Source organism: Rhinolophus hipposideros (genome assembly GCF_964194185.1).
Source record: "Rhinolophus hipposideros genome assembly, chromosome: 9".
Classification (NCBI taxonomy): Eukaryota; Metazoa; Chordata; class Mammalia; order Chiroptera; family Rhinolophidae; genus Rhinolophus; species Rhinolophus hipposideros.
In genome coordinates, this window is record NC_138055.1 from 79,149,403 (window position 1) to 79,170,126 (window position 20,724).

Sequence of the window (20,724 nt, forward strand, 5' to 3'; positions counted from 1 at the left end):
TGTTTCATGTCTTCTGTTTGTGGAATAAATATACTTTTGTGTAGAAAAATGCTCTTGTAACATGACTGACAATATACTCAGTGGTTCTTAACGATTTTGGAGTCCTGAAACTTTTGATAATGTGATGAAAGCACAGACATTCTATCCAGAAACACACACACACACACACACACACACACAGACAGACACACAAACACAAAGTTTGTCATAATTTCAAGAAGTTTAAAGTTCCACTAAAGACTGTGCTTCGATTTACCTTGAGACATAAGCACCAAATAAGACATAAGACCTTAGAATTTGACTCTCAACAAATACTTGTGGTTGACAGAAAAACAGATTATTGGTGGCAGACCAGTCCTACTATGCTTTAAAACATAGTTATCAATGAAAAAAATGTCTATTAAAAGGATTTGAATAGATATTATCAAGGTTCAAAATTGTTTAAGGTAGAGAAAAACCTTTCTTTAATGTATACGTGGGTGCTGGGAAGCAAATATGAAATAAAAAATGTGTTAAATCATCTAAGCATTAAAACCAACAAAATCAGTAAAATAAAAGGAGAAAGTGGAAAGGTAGGAGGAAATTTGTTTAAAATAACAATGCATACAAAAATGAGATTGAAAGCCACTGGATATACTAAAATAAATTGAATGCATATTACACTAGATACATAGTATACAAACAATTGCCTGATGGGATGTAATACTCCTAAAGTACCAGTGTTTTGTGTAGTTCTCAAGTTATAACTAAGATTATGGTTTAGCAAAATCAAACAATCAGAAAACAAAATTATGGGATAAAGTCAAAGTGACATAAAATAATTACTGGTGTTGCAATAACACAAAAGCAACATTAATATTTATAGAATATATGGAAATTAGGAAAAGATAAAATTAATGATCAGACTCTGCGATTATAAAGATGGTACAAATAGACATTAAGTGATACTACCCTTCTTATCTGTTGTGCTAGTGACAAAATTCCTCACAGAAATTTGCAGATTTAAAAATTAATTTAACTCCAGAATATTCAATCAATTTTGTAAAATTGTAAGACAAATTTGTACTATATTTTCTGTATGGTTACATAAGGATTTAATGGTCACATTGGCCATAGAATCATAGAATCCTAGTTTTGGAGGAAGTTTTCGAGATTTTTTTATAGGGATGGACTCATAGTATCATTCTATTTCAGAACCTTAAGCAACATCCCTAAGACTGGCCACTTATTTTGAAATAAACTATTCTTTTAACCACAAGAGAATCCAGGTGAAGGGAATTGACTAGATTAGGGCAAATGTATTTACTGATGAATATAACATTATTTATGGAAGATAATGTATCCTTACCTGATATACAGGCCAGAAAAACTACAGCTTCTCTGAAAACTACAATTATTTTTTCCCAATATTGTATCTTGGTGTTAAACTTTCACCTACTGTTTCTTCTGACACTTCTATAGTAAAGGAGAACAATTATCAGCAGTAATACATATGTTTTTCCTACAGAGTCAATCATATGGAGAAGTAGAATTAGTTGCCTGCTAGGTAATATGATTTGTTAAAAGTCCTCCATTCCAAAATAGATACCCCACATGTGGGTTGAAATTCCTATTATTATACTTGCTGTTCAGGTAAGAGATTGAGGCTCCAGAAAGCCCTTGAGAAATGCAGAACAACTATCACTGATCCTCCTCGGATTATTATATAGAGCTTAGGCATTTTATTCTCCGTCAAATGTAGACGTCACAAATCCTTCCTGGGACTTAGGGGGAAAGCTCATGAAATGTGCATTAACCGCGGTAGATAACACATTTTCTTCCATTTAAGAGAGTTGTTGAACATTGAGAAAGAAAATTCTTCATACTGCTTTTTAAATTTCTTTTTGCTTTCTTACTTTGATGAGAACCACAAACTTAGCAAAAGGACACTCTGAACAAATGAACAAGAACCATACTGAGAACCAGAGAAAGAATACTTAAGAACAAAAGTGAATTTCATGAGTGAAAACTTGAATCTGGAACAAAACTTGTGCAGTCTGAAAGATTAGAACTTTCAGCTATGTATGAATGTAAATTCATTTAAAATTGACAAATTTTGCCCAATTGTTTGAGCCATGCTTGATGCCAAATCTACAAATTGAAAATTATTAATCACCTTTTCATTTATCTGAATTGTTTCTGCATTTAAAAATAGACAACATTTTATAGAATATCTCTATTTAATAAAGGTGCACAAAATTGACTTGTAAGGCTATGGTAAGAAAGGGACATACCTGGAACGTAGAGGGCACTCACTAAATAGCTGCTAAATAAATAACATTTAGTTGTTTTGAGCAATTGAAAGTATTGCTGCATACTTTCCCAATTATCCAGATATATTTTTATTATGGTTATATTACCTATGATCATGCCCAAAATAATTTGTAAAACACTTATTTTCAAATTATCAAAAATCTAAATAATCATATCATGATAGAAAAAAGTTATATCTTAAAATGTAATTATCAAATATATGGTGATGGTGACTCTGGGTGGTGAACACACAATGGGATTTATAGATGATGTAATACAGAATTGTACACCTGAAATCTATGTAATTTCACTAACAATTGTCACCCCAATAAATTAAAAAAATGTAATTATTAATTTGAAGGTCATTCTCTAACTATTCCCACATATTTACCTAAATAGGACGTGTTCTCTCACTTTGGTTTTTTTGTTTTTGTTTTTGTTTTTTGTTAAACTTATGGGTAGAGCTGCTGGTTTCTATTTTTCCAAAACTGACAAATAGCTATCTCTATCTGTCTATTAACTATCTACAATCTATTTATCATCTGTCATCTATCTATCATCTATCTATCTATCTATCTATCTATCCACCTATCATCTATCTATCTATCTATCTATCTATCTATCTATCTATCTATCTATCTACCTATCTATCTATCTACCTATCTAACTGTCTATCTATTTAATCTATGATCACCCACTACCTACCATCTACCTAGTTTGAAACTTCTGGGGTTGTATAAGAATATATGGATATTTAATCAAAGTAATCTTTTTATTATTTGTTAGTGAAACTATTAAACCCAGTGTTTCATTCTACTGTGCAACCTAACCACATAACCAAAAGTAATTGTTTGTTCTTTTTTCTAATCTTAGTTCTTTGAATGAGGTCTTTCCATTTGCATAATAAATAAACAAAAACAAAAACCTTTGTTTTAGCTAGAGATCCTGTGCAGAAAAAAATTACATTTTGGAATAATACAAAACATCAAAATATGAACATATTTTTTGAACTCAAAAAGAATGTGACCAGTTTTTTAAAAATTAATTTAATTAGATAGACATGTTTCTCTTTAGCCATATAATATTGAAAATTTGGAATTGATGTAGGGGCTCCTTTGAACTGTGTGTGAATGTATGTGTTAATGTCCGTACGTGTGTGAGCGTGATTTATTCTGTTCATTGCCTTTATTCTTTCTGACTCTGCTATCAGTAATTCTTTCTGACTCTGCTATCAGTAAGTTTCTGACACTTTACAGGTATTTAAGAAAACACTTTAATTTCTCTGTTGGATTATATAGCAAGGCATGTATAAATAATCTCAAAATCTCTAAACACTCAGAGCAAGTCAGTGTGTTCTTTGCTATCTGAATTTTGAAAACTTGAGAAATGCATTTTTAAAGTACCCAGTTCCAGGGAAAGAAAACACACACAAAACCAAACAATACATTTGTATAATATGGGTTATGATGACATTAGGAAATTACATATATATGTATATATATGTGTATATATATGTGTGTATGTATATATATATATATACATATATATACGCATGTATATATATGTGTGTATATATATATATATGTATATGTATGTATATATAAAACCATGTATATATATATAAACACCAGAACACTTATGATAGACTCTCTGAGAATGGGGCTCAGGAATGGGTAAAATGTTTCCCTGGTGAAATTATCAAGCAACCAGACTTTAATATGGAGAGAGAGAGAGAGAGAGAGAGACAGAGAGACAGAGAGACAGAGAGAGAGAGAGAGAGAGAGTGACACAGAGAGATTTAGAATTATGAAAAAAATCTATCAAAGTTGAAACAAAGCTAAACTAAGTCTTAGTTTTTCTCCCATTTTCTTGAATAAGTTTAGTTAACTTAATGGCAAGAGGAAGGTAATTTAGCTTACAAAGCAGTGGGTTGAAAAGCGTTGCTATTTACATTCTTGTATTTTATCAAACTAAAAAGGTGGCACCATTAGATTTTATATATTAAAATGAAGACTGCTAGTTTTTCATTGATAAGATGTATATGTCAAGATTCATTAAAAGAAAAGATTACTTATGCAGTTTTCCAAAAACTAGAACCCCAGATTTAATAGGAAGGCATGTATGATGACTAACAAGACAAAGGAAGTTGGCTGAAACTTTTTTTTTCAGTCCAACTATAATAATATTGAAATAACAAGTGCAAGAAAAATAAAGGAAAATCTACACCTTCCTTCTTGTCTCCTAATCTATGGCCTTTGCAACTTGGCTAATTTTAGAATTTTACTGTTGTACAGTGACTCTCAATTACACAGTGGGTCCCAATTCTGGTTGCATATTAGAATCACTTAAGAAAAAAAAATACTGAAACCTGGAAACACCAGAACACTTATGATAGACTCTCTGAGAATGGGACTCAGGAATGGGTAAAAGGTTTCCCTGGTGAAACTATCAAGTAACGAGACTTTAAACAAAACAAAACAAAACAAAACAAAACTACTAATTTAAATAAATACAAATAGAGAATAATAGTGATCAGAAAAACTGGGTTTAGGATTTCACTAACAATATCAGAGTTTTGATCCATCTCTACTGTTTGACCGTGAGTGGATTGCTTATCTCTAACTTTGGTATACCTCATCTGTGGAGTAGGAATAATAGTCATTTCTACTTGATATAGTTATTGTAAGGATTTAATGCAGTGGTTTTGAAAAGGAGTTTATGAACCAACTGTATCAGTGTTAACTGGAATACATTAAAAATACCAATTTCTTGACCCATCCCAGAATTATTGGTAAGAATCCAGTAGTCTGATCTATATGTTTCAATAAACTATCCAGGTGATTCTTTTGCATTTTGAGTTGTGATTACCATTATTTCATAGGTAATGACAGTAGCCATGAGGAGAATACCCAGTACATAGTAAGCACTCAGTACATGTAAGCTACAGGCTGATAAATGTAGCTTTATAGAGTTTGTTGATATATTCCAAACTTTACAAAATATTAGCTGAAAAACAATTTGTTTTTAAATATCAGTTAATCAACCAAAAATATTTTGTACATATTGCTAAACTACCAATTTGGCTCTTTTGGGGCTGGAGTTATGAAGGACCATTATATAATGCATTAACTCAAATTTACAACTTTTGGAATCCTTCAGTGTATTCAGAACCCATGAGTTTTGTTTATTTCTTAAATAACTAAAATTAAAAGAAAATAAGTTTCAAGGTGTAGTTGAATTCAGTGAAATAAATTATAGAAGCAAGTATCTTAGATGGTCACATTAAAAAAAAATTGAGAAAAATATTTCACGTGAAGGAACTTCTAACAATCTAAATTCATTTTTAGACTTTTTATATTATTTTTCACATAGTCACATCTTTTAGGTAAACACTTCTATAGCCAAATGCATTATCAATGAACTCATCATAATTAGGAAGTGGTATACACTTGTGGTTATAAGCATGTACTTTTGTATTACACAGACCTGAGATAGAATCCCCTCTAAATCCCTCATTAGTTCATATGACCTTGCACAAATTACTGAACCTTGGTTTCCTCATATGCTGCTAGGTTTAATGATATACTGATTTCATATGATTGTTTCACTTATTAAATAAGATAATAAAATGAACACAGAGTCTTGGCATTGTATCTCTCAGTTGCTCAGAATATGTCATTTACTTGTTAGCACTGTTTTAGATGCTGAGTCCACATAAAGTTATCCTCAAATTAGAGATTTGTTAGTTTTCTAACAAATTAGAGATTTGTTTCTTTTTCTTATCAGCCCAAATGACTTTTCTTTGGAATTTGATAACAGTCTAACTCTGTGGCCTCCTCTTTTACCTTCCAATAAATATGAATTATTAATATTGTTCTTTAGTAACTCAATGTGTAAGGAAATATTAATTCATTAACATTAATTAAGTGTCAGTAGATGGAACTGAATGTCTTTCATAGGTCACTCAAACTAATTAAATGGGATAAAAGTCAATAATTCCTCTAGTGGTTTTTCTTGCATGATGACTGGTATCTGATTTTTTATATTTTACTTCTCTTTAATAGATTGACAATCACTTTCACTAAGGAGTAAATCAACTGGTAAATTTGAGTCATCTAGTAGATTTGTTAGCATAATCAATACTATAACTTGAATTTTTCACAAAATTTACAAAATTTGTTTTTTTTCTTGTATTTCTTAAAAGTATAGCTAAATTGTTGGGTCAAGTCAGTGAAAGTGTTCAAGTCATTTTGTAAGTAGACACATTATTTAACAATCCTCCTAGGCTACTTTAAAGTCTAAGAATTGTTAGTCAATATAATCCAGCCATAACATTACCATATATATTTTTTATTTTAAAGTCTGTATGGACATAACTCACTTCCTCATGTGCACTCCTTTGACTATATTATTTTTTCTAAATATACTAAGAAAATTAGTAATTTAACTAATTGGATTTATTATATCTGTACTACTCCAAATTTCCAGTGTTTTAATAATCCAGATATTATTTTGCTTTGAAATCAAAGGGAGAAATTGTTAGGTATTTAAATAAAAATGATTAATATTTCCATCATATTTTATGTGGCAAGACCAATAAATTCACTAATCAAGAATGTTAACATAATATGTAGATCAAATTTTGTAACTTACTAAAAATGTATTTTTCTGTATAAATGTATAAAAATGTGTTTTTGAATAAATTCCTATTTCTATGACTTCTAAAAACATGAGTGGCTAAAAAGCAAAATTAATCACATGAATTATGAAATTAAAGTAAAATGAAGTAAAGCTGTGGGGCTTGCTCTTTTTGTTAAGTAAAACTTTGCCTTATAAAATCTTATATTGTCAGAGCAATGTGTAAATGTCTTTGCAATAATTATTAAATTTACTAATAAAAATTAGGAAAGTGGTGAAATTTTATATATTTGTCATAAATTCAGCTAGTCATACAATAAAATTTACATTAATAGCAATACAAATATATTTGTAAGAATAAAATAGGTATTATCAAAATAATTTAATGAATGTCACTTCCTTCTGATAAAACAAAATGCTAAATATTAGGGTGACATTGTATGAATGGTATTTATATTTTTAGTGGTGTATCAGGTTACTACTTATTCAGAACTTATTTGGTGATATGTTGCTTGATAATATGTAGATTTATCTACATTAAATTGATGGCCAATAGAGAGATTTGTCAGAAAAAAATATTACAAAATATCTTTTTACATTTCAAAGATGATCAATTTAGGTTGCTTAACTAGAAGGACACATACATTTTTTTTACCTGTTTTATAGGAAACATGTGACTCAGATGTATCACTTCTCAAATTAATTCAGACATCTCGTTGTAGTATCCCATGGCAGAAAACAGTTTATCCATTTAGTAAAATTGTGTAACAAAATAGAACTTCTGGTCTAATCTGGAATTCTGATTTCTATAAGAATAAACTTAATCTATTTGGTCAGGTAAGTAAAAGCAATAGATTTTCACCTAAATTGTATTTTGACACTCATAAGAATCACATTTTGATTGGAATAAAAACTTGAGTAGTACAGACTAAAAAAAGTTAAGCCATGTTAAGCTGTAATGCTGAGAGGGAAGGAAACTTCCTCTAGGCAAAAATCATAAAGTAAAGTTTTTCCTTCTGAATCCTTCCTGCTCATGTATGTAACATTTCCCCTGTTGTAATTTCTACACTACCTGGGCTCTCAGCAAACTCTCCTTACCACAATATTTGAAAGGTGCATCTCTTCAACAGAGTCAAATTAGTGATACATTGTTATCGTTAATTTGATAGCTATGTGTATAATAGGGAATATTTTGAGTGACTGTTTTTTGCCTACTCTGACTATGGTTAGGAATGGTTACAGTAGGTCAGCAGAAAGTTAAAGGATAGGAATTTATAATTTGGTTTATAGATTTACTGAGGATATCCACAACCATTAAGTATAAATACTTCAAAGATACACTTAAGCCTCGGAAATCTTTTTGACTGTTAGTGAAAATTTTTCCAAATGCTTTCCCAAAATAATTGGTTCTTCTAAGTGATCTATAAATACATTAATGATTTTATCATTGATGACCAAATTATAGTGGATAAAGATCACACACAGAATAAACAAAAGTTTTGTGCCCAGTTCCATACAATTTAGAGCTCAAGAAATGTTGAGAATAGAAGTTAAAATTGTATTAACAGGATTTACAAAATTTTAATTTGGATATTTACTTCAAATGGGAACACTTTTTTATTGTAATTATATACGAAGTTAAGGATATAGACATTTTCATTTAGGGAAAAACCATCATTCATTCTATTAGCAGAGGTCAGTTTGTCCTTTTAAAAATAACTGACTTAGGCTAACTTATAAATCAAGGACATGACTTTCTAGGGAATTATTCTTCTTATGTTTATCCCTTTCCTAATAGAATAATTAATTGTAGGTAAGGAATTATATTTAACGAATAGATCCAATGTGATACGAAAAAAAGATATAAACCCTTAATACCATTCAATAGTACTAAATGTTAAAGTATAAGATGTAGCTTAAGTTATTAAGTTTATTTAGTAGTGAATAACTTCTGCCAACTATTAATACCATCTCATGTGGTCCCATAATGACCAATAACACTCAATTGTAAGATTATAAATGTAACCTACTGTCAAAACTAGATTACTTTAAAAGACCAGCAGTGGTAAAGGAATCAAGATCATTATAACTTTTTGGAAATGTACTCTCACTCACTGATAAAGTAAAAAATGTGGGATACAGTGTTTATGGTGTGATCAAAAGATATGGTAAATGTTTAAATACACAAAAAAATATTACAGGAAAAGACACATTGCCATTAATCCCCCTCAAACTACTCTGCCTTGCTTCAAACACACTCATCCCATCATTCATGCCACTTCCTGAAGCAGTTCTGAAAGTCCTCTTTCGTGTCTTTACTTCATCTTCCATCATGACAACACTTCTTGTCACACATCGCTTCTGGTACAGCAATTTCTGTCAAATAAAAACATTATGGTGTGTCCTCATCCACCTATTCTCCTGATCTGGCACCGTGTGACTTCTGGCTCTTTCCCAAAGTCAAAATGATTCAGGACATCGAGGCAGCCATGACAGTGCAACTAAAGACACTCACAAAAGAGGACTTCCAGAACTGCTTAAGGAAGTGGCAAGAATGATGGGATAAATGTGTTTGAAGTGAGGGTGAGTATTCTGATGGGGATAAATGGCAATATGTCTTTTACTGTAATCATTTTTTTAAATAAACATTCACCATATTTGTTGATTGCATTCCGTATATTTTAAAAGTATGAAGGAAGCATATAGATTATTTAAAGATGGAAAAATAAAACATGTCAAATAGTTAAACAAATATGGGGTAGTTCATGGGGATACAGACACATGTAATATTTTAAGAGCTTTTGTCAAATAGTTATGGACTTACTGCAGAGAAAATGATAGATTATGCAATAAGAAAATTGACTCAGATGAAATTACAATAAAACATTTTTTACATGCCTGGTTTATAATAGAGTTTAAAATCTTGGCGAATGAAAAGGGGGTTGCCGTTATGTTTCTTGCAGAACTGCAAGAACTGTGTTTCCTTGGTGACTGATGGTTAAGTGAGGGAGGAAGTAGAAGAGAAAAAAATATCTACATCTCTTCCAGAGCTTTGATCATAAATTAAACATTTTAAATATTTTTGCAATAGTTAGGTTTCCATTATGACTGCTAACAGCCTCCTTTGCTTTATTTATATATTGATTTTTGATGACTTTTATACATCAAAATTTTATTTATCTTCAGCTAGGCAGAATTATTTTAGGTTACATTGGCTATTGTGGTTTAACCTATAGTAACACATAATATATTGAAAGTATAGACTAAGATTCTGAACTTTGTTTATTCACTGTCATTGTGCACCCTTGAGCAGCCATTAAATAAGGTGACGGTTTTCTGCATATTAAATTTAATGAGGGTATGCCTCATGGAAATTTTAGGACAAAAAATATTGAGAATCCTATTACTGTATCTTTGATTCATCTATTTTAAAGAAATAGCTATTTAGGGCATTATTTTTCCTCCTATAAGACATGGAATTTGAACATACTATATTCTTAATATGATTATATTTTTTAGGAGCATATAACATTTACATATTTTCTTTTATAATGAATTTAACTTTGGAGTAGATCTCTGAAGACAGTATCTAGAGAGAGTGAAAGGGGAATCTGAAGCAATAGTTCAAATGAAAAACTAGTTTGGTCTCACTATGTATGTTTTTTCAGAATAAATAAATGTTCAGGTCCAATTATTTAGAAAATGGTCTGAAATCTCCATTTAAATTTCAATGTTCAAAATGGAATATTAAAACATCTAAGGAGATTTTAGATTTAACAAAATATGTTCTACTCTGGACTTAAATCATAGTAATTATGGTAAGTAGATTAATGAGGTAGATGGGACTGGAATTTTTGGAAATTGTGACCTTATTGTCATAGTATCTTTAAAATCTAGAAAAATAATGCCTTGCAACTCATATTTTAACCTTCAAATGTTAAGGTTTTCAAATAAAATGAATATAAACCTGAAATTCTAAAAAGGCGAGTTCTATTTTCAAAGACATGGTATTCTCTAATAAATTTATAAGCTTTTAAGGGACTTAAGGAAACTAAAAGGACACAAAAATGTCTAATGAGATGATTTTCAGAGAATGTCATGTCTAAAGTATGTGAGCAAGGACACACGTAAAATATGTAACCCAAAGCCAGGTTAGAAGGAGGACCACCAGGAGGACAGTGTGTCTGGAAAGTTAAAGCCAAGAATAAGTTGAGGTGTGAAAGTTTAAAAAATAATGCTAAGGACACGTCTCTCTCTCTCTCTCTCTCTCTCTCTCTCTCTCTCTCTCTCTCTCTCTCCCCCAACTTCTTTTTTCTCTTTCATAAATAAATATACATATACACAATACATATATCAAAACATACACAGATGCAGAAATGCACAGACATATATACACATATGTATATACAGAGGGTGCCAAAAAATGTATACACATTTTAAGAAAGGAAAAACTGTATTAAAATTGTAAGAAAGGAAAAACTGTATTAAAATTGTAATACTCAACATATACTGATAACAAAAGATGATTCCAAGTCATATGTATACATTTTTTTGGCATCCTGGTATCTGTATACAAACACACACACACACACACACACACACACACACACACAGAGAGAGGGACAGAGACAAACAGAGAAAAAGATATCTATCTATACATAGATACACACAGACCTATGTGTAATGATGCAATGAATGTGGAGCAATATTAAAAAGATTTTTTAAAAAATGATGTTTCCTCTGTTTGGGGTAAATAAAAAGAAATGTTAAAAACAAACAAAAAACAAAGAACAAGAACTAATCAAATTACATTTTGTTATAATCTTTTTCCTTCTAACAAGAATAATCCCAAAATGAACAGAGACCAATTTCAAAGCAGTAGAAATCTAAACATCGAAGGTAGAAAAAAGATAAGCAGCTTATTTTCAAATTTGAACATCATGGCTCAGGTAATTTCTAAGCCAGTGCACTGATAGCTTTACTAGTAATGAAAAAGATAGCAGAGAACAGGAAGTTGATATTTTTCAAAAAAGAAAAAAAAATAAAATAAATAAAAACAAGATTCTGCTCTGTGAATTTAAAATAGATTCTGAGGAACATTTTAGAATTTATGAAAAGCCTTTATTTTTCTAAGTAAATTTATTTAGATTTCTTAAAAAATATAATTCATATTTACAATGGGAACATTAGGAACAATTTTATAAATTTTGGATAAAATTTCTAGAGTTATGGTCAAAATGACAGGAATATATTGTATCTTGATTTTAGGAAGGCATTTTCATAATTCTATATGACATTCTTTAGAACAAAATATAACAAGTTTGGCTGGATGACATTTCTAAAGGGTAGTATATGATTGCTATTGATCATGGGAAAAGCTTCTGGTAGTGTTTTGAAGGGTCATATCCTATTACATATTAGTCAAATGGCACTGATTGCTGGTTTTGTTATCTCATTTCTAGTCTAACAGGCTACAAAGGTAAAATGATTCCAATTTCACAAATGAGGGAACTGAGTTTCAAAGAAGCTAAATAACTTTCTTCATATCTGGAGGCTAGTAATTGTAGAACTGGGTTTCAAACTCAGGTCTGCATGATCCTTTCATTGTATCTCCTATGAGGACAAAAGGTATCATACTATCAAATTTGTGGTAACGTAAAGCAGGGAAGCTAGGTTAAAACAGTGAATGACAGAATCAAGATATGGAAAGTGGGGATCATGGAATTATCTTGAAATTATAGAAATGTACACTTGAAACCTGTATCATTTTACTAACCAACGTCACTCCAATAAATTTAATTAAAAATTGGAAAATTTAAATAAGAAAAAAAATCAGTTGAACATGTACAGAATGGCAAATCATGTTTTATCAAGAGATCATGTAACCTAACAAAGTCTGATTGTGGGCTTTATTAGTCAATAGTATGGTGATAAAAATAAATATAATCTTAGATTGAATTGATGGATATATTGACGAGGAAAAAAGGGAAATTTGACTGTTTTCTTCAATTGTTTGAGGACACTGAAATTAATGTCTACAATGTTAATCCTGGATTCCATGTTCTAAAAAACATGTTGACAAACTGGCAAATGATGAGGGATGTATTTGTTTTCATTTATACATTATTATTGTACAGCACAGTTTCTCTATGAGAGCTTTATACAAATTCCCAAAGACTACTAGCTCAGTTAGAAATGAATTGTCTCAGTCTCATAGATGTAGCTATATTAGATAAATGTTCTAAATGGCACATTGGTTTCCAAATTATTTTTTTATATCTAGAAAATATCTACTTTATAAATTGCACAATGTTATAGTTTTTCAATGAGAATGCAAAGGTGCTTGCATTAACACTTTTTATATCCATACCTGTTATTGCTAAAATGTGTATTTTTCAAAAATGTATATATTTTTCAAAATTTTATTGTGCTTTTACAAAATGCTTTTCTTTGATGGCCATAAATGCTGAAAAGCTTTCCTAAAGGAGAAGAATTTTAAGTGTAAGTAAGCTTTTTAGCCAGTTTAAAGTATACAAATAGAGACATTGTTTAAGGTATATACCACATTTTGTGCTTCAAATCTGTCAGCATCTTATTTTCATAGCAATTAAATAACTATTCATGAGATATTACTGTCTTTTTCAATGGATATTTATAACAAAGAATAATGTATTTTTTAAACTTACTGCAGAGAGATCACATAATGCTTACTCAATAATAGATTGAATATTATTAAACCTAATAACTGTCTTTTTGTTCTATGCCTATGGGGAAAGATTCTGAGAGTCTCATTCAAAATTTTTTCACGTAAGAAACACAACATTAAGCCATGAAAAGCATGTTTGGTCAGATTTTCTTTTAGTCAGAAAATACACATTTGAATGACAAAGGTTATTTGCCCCATGTGGCCTCTAATGGAAAAGTTTTGTTTTTCAAAGTCTTTTCTTTAGAAACCTGACTCACAGTTAACCTATAAAGAAAATTCAGAGACATTCTTAGGTGATCGATCAACATCTTCAAACCCAATTTCAGTAATGAAAGGATCCAATTTATGATGAAATTGTGACGTGTTTAGATCACATTTACGTTTATAATTCTCTAGCAAACAACCAATTTCACTGCTATTCTCAGCAATCTTTCTTGAAACATTTTCTAGAAGTTGGTGTCAATGGTTGGTTTTTGTAATCCAGCCATCTTTGGAATTCTTCCAGAAGAATATGTAAAAGTTTACACATCACTTCATAAAGTCTGCCTAGGACTTGATATTATACATCTTTGTTGTGTATATTTTATTATTGGTAGTGCAGGAAAAGGACTTTTTTGTAATTTGTAATTTCTGACACTCACACACACACACACATACACACACAGAGGGTGACAAAAAGGTATACAAATTTTTAAGAAAGGAAAAAAAAAGCTGTATTAAAATTATACTACTCAATATATACCTAAAACAAAAGATGAATACAAGTCACATTTGACTTCTGCAATTACAAGAGGTGCTTAAAGTAGTTACCATCAGTGTCCAGACACTTCTGATTATGGCAAACTACTGCTTGTGCAACTTTGTCCAAAGTGTCCACTTGTACACATTTTTTGACACCCCGGATATATATATACATACATATATTTGTTAGTGATATAATTATATCAATATAGCACTAATGTAGTACCAAAATATAGTGTGTGTGTGTATATATATATATGTATATATATATATGTATATATATATATGTATATATATATACATACATATATATATACACATATATATATACATATATATATGTATATAGTACTATACAACTAGCCAGTTGATAAAAAATGGTAAGGAAAGCCAATAAAACAGAATATCTTTGTCTGGCAAGTATTCTCCAAATCAAGGTAAAGATAATAGTTTAGTGGCAGTGTTCATCTTTTCTATGAGTTTAAGATTTAATATACCACAAAATATTAATATTTATAGGTTCATATTTTCTCTAATACTATAGCAAAAAAATACACAGTAGTTATTGTATCCATAAAAGAAAAATATTTCCCAATTTATTTGAGTTTCTAATTTAATCAATTTGAATAGAATGAATGAATATTTTTTGGACTGTAATCTTTGTTTGGACTGTAGTATACCAGTGAGTCCTAAAGATTCTGTTTCACGATGAAAGGAAGAATAAGAAGAATTTATCTTTTCAGTATTACAAGTCTATTCTTCAGACACACACACACACACACACACACACACACACACAGATTCATATTCATCTATATAAATATATATTTAAGTCCCTCCATAAACACACATGAAGCATTCTTCATTTCTATTTATCATAAACCCCTTCACCATTGCTTTTTGTCAAAAATAGAAGGGATAAGACAATCTCAGGACGGTCCAAAAAACCAATGCTTTTAGGATGCACTAAGGTGCCTTGAATTGCTTTAATGGACAAATGGTGTAGTCACAATTGTCCAGTCTCTTGTAGGAAAATTTACTTAAAGTCTGTTTACCATTTGGGTGCATATACCACAGGAGTATCATTTAGGGTATTTTAGGATTACTCCACAGAATGTTAATATGACTTATAGAAGAATTACACCAAATATTTCCAGCTAGCATAACTTATTGTCTAAGACTCATATAGCAGACAACAGAAAGCATAAATTATGTGAGGAGCCATCTCTACACAATGGAAAAGGTATGGTTTGGATGTGAGAATACCTGATCTCTCATTCTGGCTTTGCTATGAACTAGCTCGGAGTTTAGAAAAGTCAACTGATTCCTATATTTCTTACTTTTATCCTTCTAATATGTCCATTTAAACTTCAAAAAAAGTAAAAAGTATATGATAAATCACAATGATTTCAATCACATGAATTTTAATACAAAACATATAAAATCAACTTCAAAAAGTTTTGCATATACTGAAAATGTTAGTAAGAATGAACTAACTATAGGTCTTGTCTAACTTCTTTTATTAAATGCAGGTATCCAGTGTAACCTGAAAATATTGGGCATCACTATTATTTTTTTTCAAAAGGGAAACTAGAAAAAAGACTGCTTCCCACCAAAAATGTATTATTAGGTGCTCAGTTAATTGTTTTCTATACAATGGCCAGTGTCCCCTTTCACATAAATAATCAGGGGAGATATTTTTTTTAAAGCCTTTTTTTTCTTTTTAATCATTCCACCTACACACAAACTCTGTTGTAAAGACATCACTTATCTGAGAAGGTGTTTATTGTAGATGTACAGAAGTCTATGGAAACCTAAGTAACAAGAAAAAAACACAGATTATCATTCTAACCAACTGCGTATTCACACAGATAGCTTAATAAAAGCTATCTGATGAGACAATGAATTATCAATTCTTGAGGAAGTGTATACAGTTGGCAACTATTTTTCAAGACTCACTATCCAACAAACAAATTTTTCTCATTTTAAGTCTTTCACGTAACCTTTTTGACATTCAGTTGAAAATTTGAAACTAACATAACATTAAAAATAGAAATGAAATTAGCATTATAGATAGACTGATATTCAACTTCAGAATTTGAAATAAATACAAGTGTATATGAGAGTAAAAGTATGATGAAAATGTGTAAATCAAAACTACCAACACGATTGACTTTTCTTTTAAAATATCCCATCTGTTGTTTCACCGCCATAGGACAAAGGTAGCAAAAGACGTTGTTAACAAAAAAGTAAACAGGAAGACCTGTTTCAATGACTGGACATGTTGATTTAATTGGTTAAGAAGTCCAAATGCTAATACTCTTAATAATGAGCCATTCCTTTTGTGTTTTGGTAACGTATATCCTCATACACTGTATATCAAATGGAATTTTTTGATTCACATCGGACATTTCAAAGTTTCCATTTTTGAATTCCCCTAGTCTTACATAAGTATCACATTGTCTACTCTGTTTGAAAAGTATAACATTTTCTCCAACATCCAGGACTCCATGATGTAAAATGTCATTTTGCCGATCTTCTGTTCCAGTACTGACTTTAATTTTTTTAATTACAATCGGATTTTCAAATACAATCACAAAGCTGTCTCCTGTTGAAGGTGACTTTCCCCAAAAGTATTCATCAACACTACTATAAGCCTTGCTTGCTTCATAATTCTCAAAAACATTCATGTTAGTATATAGACTTGCAGGAGGGTTATCAGGAATGTCAGGTGACTCCTCTTCAAAATCATCATCCTTCAACTTATTCTCAGTACCTTTATATGATGAATAATAACCCATGTGCTGAAAGAGAGATGGTTTAAAACGGATCACATTTTTCTGAGCCAAGAGACCCCGGAAATGAGTCAATAACCAATCACAAGGCATTTCTTGATAAAACATTAATAAAAAATGTGCCAAACGTGGGAGGTCATGTGAATGATAAAGTTTTCCAATGTAGCCAAGTTTAGAAAACTCAAGAGTTACCCAGTAAGTTCCTTCTAGGGATGCAATGACTTTCTTGATGGCAGTTAAGAAGTTTTTTGAACATCGAACATCATCTTCAAGCATCACATAATAGTCTGAAGTATTGGCACAAAAATTAAGCAGAAAAGCATAATCTACATTTTGCTTGGAACGAAATTTGACTCTATCTTCTGGATCATTGTAATTTCTTTTAAGGCCATCCAGGGTTGGGTAATATTCCTCTGGTGCATGTATAACGATTAATCTTCCTGCAATAATATGGTGGGCAAATTTCTGTGTAATATCCTGGACCATGACCTCACGCCAGGATGAATTAAAGTCTGCGAGATGAACAACCACTGAGATTTCCTTCAGCTCTTCATAGCTGGATTGCTCAAAAATTGACTTAATTGTCTCAAGTAAATAGTTTCCTTTTTTTCTTTTCACAGATGAAAGTCCAATTGTAAGAAACCCTGAACAAAAGAAGTCAGAAGGAAGATAAATTAAATGTGAAATAGGTTTTTAATAACACAAAAAAAGAAGTTATTTCCCCCCTTAGGCCTGCTACTATATTAAGTAAAGCTAGTGAGTGATTATTCAGAATATTTTGTGATTAAAATGTTATGCTGAACACATAAAGGCTAGAGTATTTTATACATAATTGATATTTTCTATGGTAAAAAATGCATCTTAACTGCAATGATGTATGAGTTCTATTGCTGTAAACATTTATTTATGAAATGAAAAATATGGTTTAAAGTGTTCTGCAGCTTAATGTTCTCATATATACCCATTAGAGAAGACAGATAGATATTTAGATAATATCCATGCTATTTAAAGAAAGAAAAACTGCAAAAGGAAAAGGAAATTCACAGTTAAGGATGACAAACTAGTCTCAAATGAAAAAAAATAAGGATAACTCATTCTTTTAACAATCTTTACATTTTTCATAGGACACATGTCATATTTTCATTTTTTGTTGATCACTGTCATTATCTTGTGCCAGAAGAGTTCAAAATTGGACTTTAAAACTTTATTTTGAAATTCATCTAGTATATTAATTAGAATGCAAACAATATCATAGACTATTTTTCAAAAACTGCATTATTCCTCAAATGTACGGCACACTATTCCAAGACATAAATATTAGTTTTCTTTATTTTGTAACACATTTATATTAATTTTGCCTGGAGAAATTTTTATTCATATACTAAAATACTAAACTTAAAAATTAGATATTTTTAAGGAATAAAATAAAACACAGTGAAGTGGCAGTTTGCCTTTGAGAAATGTTCAATGTCTTTGTATAGAAATATTTTCAGTCTTTAAAGTTCTCATTCTCACCATGACTGAGAACTGAAGAAAATTTCATAACCACCATTTGGAAAATAGGAAAATATTTATATTAACCGAGATCACTGTTTTAGTACAGACACCTATGGTATGATTTGCTTAATAATGAAAAAGTCCCTTCCAAGAAAATTTCTTCTTACTTGTCTGTCAGAGAGGTAAAACTTTACACATTTTGATTAACTATCTGGGCTTACAACTTTGACTTCTGTTGAAAACCTACTACGTTATCCGGTACCATTAAACTCAAGCCACCAGCCTTCATTATGCTTAGTTATGGCTATGCTTGTAGAACAGTTTCCACATCAAAGACAGAAATCTATACATGTTTACCTATGTATAATAGTCATAACAGTCTTTTGGGATACCTTTGCACTTTTCATCCGTCCTATTTTATAGATGAAGATGCTAAATTACAGTAAGATGAGCTAACTTGTGCAAAGTGCGACACATGGTAAGTAACACGATACCAAGATTCAAACTGTCCTGTTCTTATCCTCCATTTTACATTGCCTCTTCAGTATAAAGCAATTGTCATAGGCAGTAATATACATTAGTAAATTTAGCATGGAGAGGAAAAATTATTAATGTTTGAATAAAGGTGGTGTAACAGATGTAGATAAAAAATGTCAGTCTTAAGCAATTAGAAGGAAGCTGAAGAGCAGTAAACCTTAATGAGAAAAAAAAAAGAAAGATCTAAAGAAACCTGAATTGAATTACAATTTCTTCAATTTGGTGATCACAAAGTAACTTGCATAAACATTTCTTAACAGAGGACTCAATTTTTGTGTTCTCCACACAATCTACTGTGTTTTCCCAAAAATAAGACCTAGCCGGACAATCATCTCTAATGCGTCTTTTGGAGCAAAAATTAATATAAGACCTGGTTGGTCTTATTTAACTATAATGTAAAACTGGGACATATAATATAATATAATATCATATAATACAATACAATACAATACAATACAATACAATACAATACAATACAATACAATACAATACAATACAATATAATATAATATAATATAATATAATATAATAAAAAGACTGGGTCTTATATTAATTTTTGCTCCACAAGACATATTAGAGCTGATTGTCCAGGCAGGTCTTATTTTTGGGGAAACACGGTATTAAAAATTTTATGACATCAGTGTATTTCATTGATTCTAAAATTTATATTTTTCATACAGAAATATTTTAAAATCAGGTTCCATATTACAGTCGATGGAATCTTACAATTAAAACTGATAAATACTTACATTTTCTTAGTACTTAGTACAGTACTTAGATCATGATACTTTCTGTAATCTACTGTGTCTTGAAATTCATGAAATGTAGTCTGTTACTTCTTGGATTCAAACTGCCTATGGTGAGTTGAATAATTTATTCCAAAAATTCAAGTCTACCTGAAACCTCAGAATGTGACCTTATTTGGAAGCAGAATCTTTGCAAATGTATTTAGTTAAAGATCTTGAAGTGAAATTAAATTCGATTTAGGGTGGTTTCTAAATTCAATAACTGATGTTGTTATAAGAAGATGAGAGGACACAGAGAGACAAAGAGAAGGAGGTCGTGGAAAGACAGAGGAGGGTTTGTGATTACCACAAACCAAGGAACACTAAGGGTGATCAGAAGCCGGAAGAGGCAGGGAAGGATTCTCCCCCTGACTCCTTTAGAGGGTGGCACTGCCAGCACCTTGAGTTCAGACTTCTGGCCTCCAACAATGTGAGAGCATAAATTTCTGTTGTTTTAAACCACCTAGTTTGTGATTAATTTGTCATAGAACCTTAGGAAACTAACACAATAACTTCCACTATTTAAAACTGGTGGCAAGTCACAGTAACCAAACCGTTAAAGTTTTAAAATGTATCAATATGGGAATAGCTATTTTAAAAAGCTAACTTTTAAAATTTAAAAAAAATTGAATTTTCCTAGTCCCTCTACATGGTCCTACAGCAAACTGTTAATGCTAAGTGAAAGGAGTCAGACAGAAAGTCGAGAACCACATGATTTCACTCATATGTGGCA

At 30.7% G+C, this 20,724-nt stretch overlaps 1 protein-coding gene across 7 annotated transcripts in view; it reads right to left on the reverse strand.

Moving 5' to 3' along the window:
* Positions 1–16,643: 16,643 nt before the first annotated feature.
* Positions 16,644–20,724, reverse strand: part of MGAT4C (MGAT4 family member C) — a 684,332-nt gene continuing 680,251 nt past the window's right edge. For all 7 annotated transcript variants that reach the window (XM_081059245.1, XM_081059246.1, XM_081059242.1 and 4 more), the window contains one exon: positions 16,644–17,816. In XM_081059245.1, the coding sequence (XP_080915371.1) occupies positions 16,675–17,816 (1,142 nt within the window). In that variant the 3' untranslated portion in view covers positions 16,644–16,674. The remainder of the gene's footprint in view (positions 17,817–20,724) is intronic.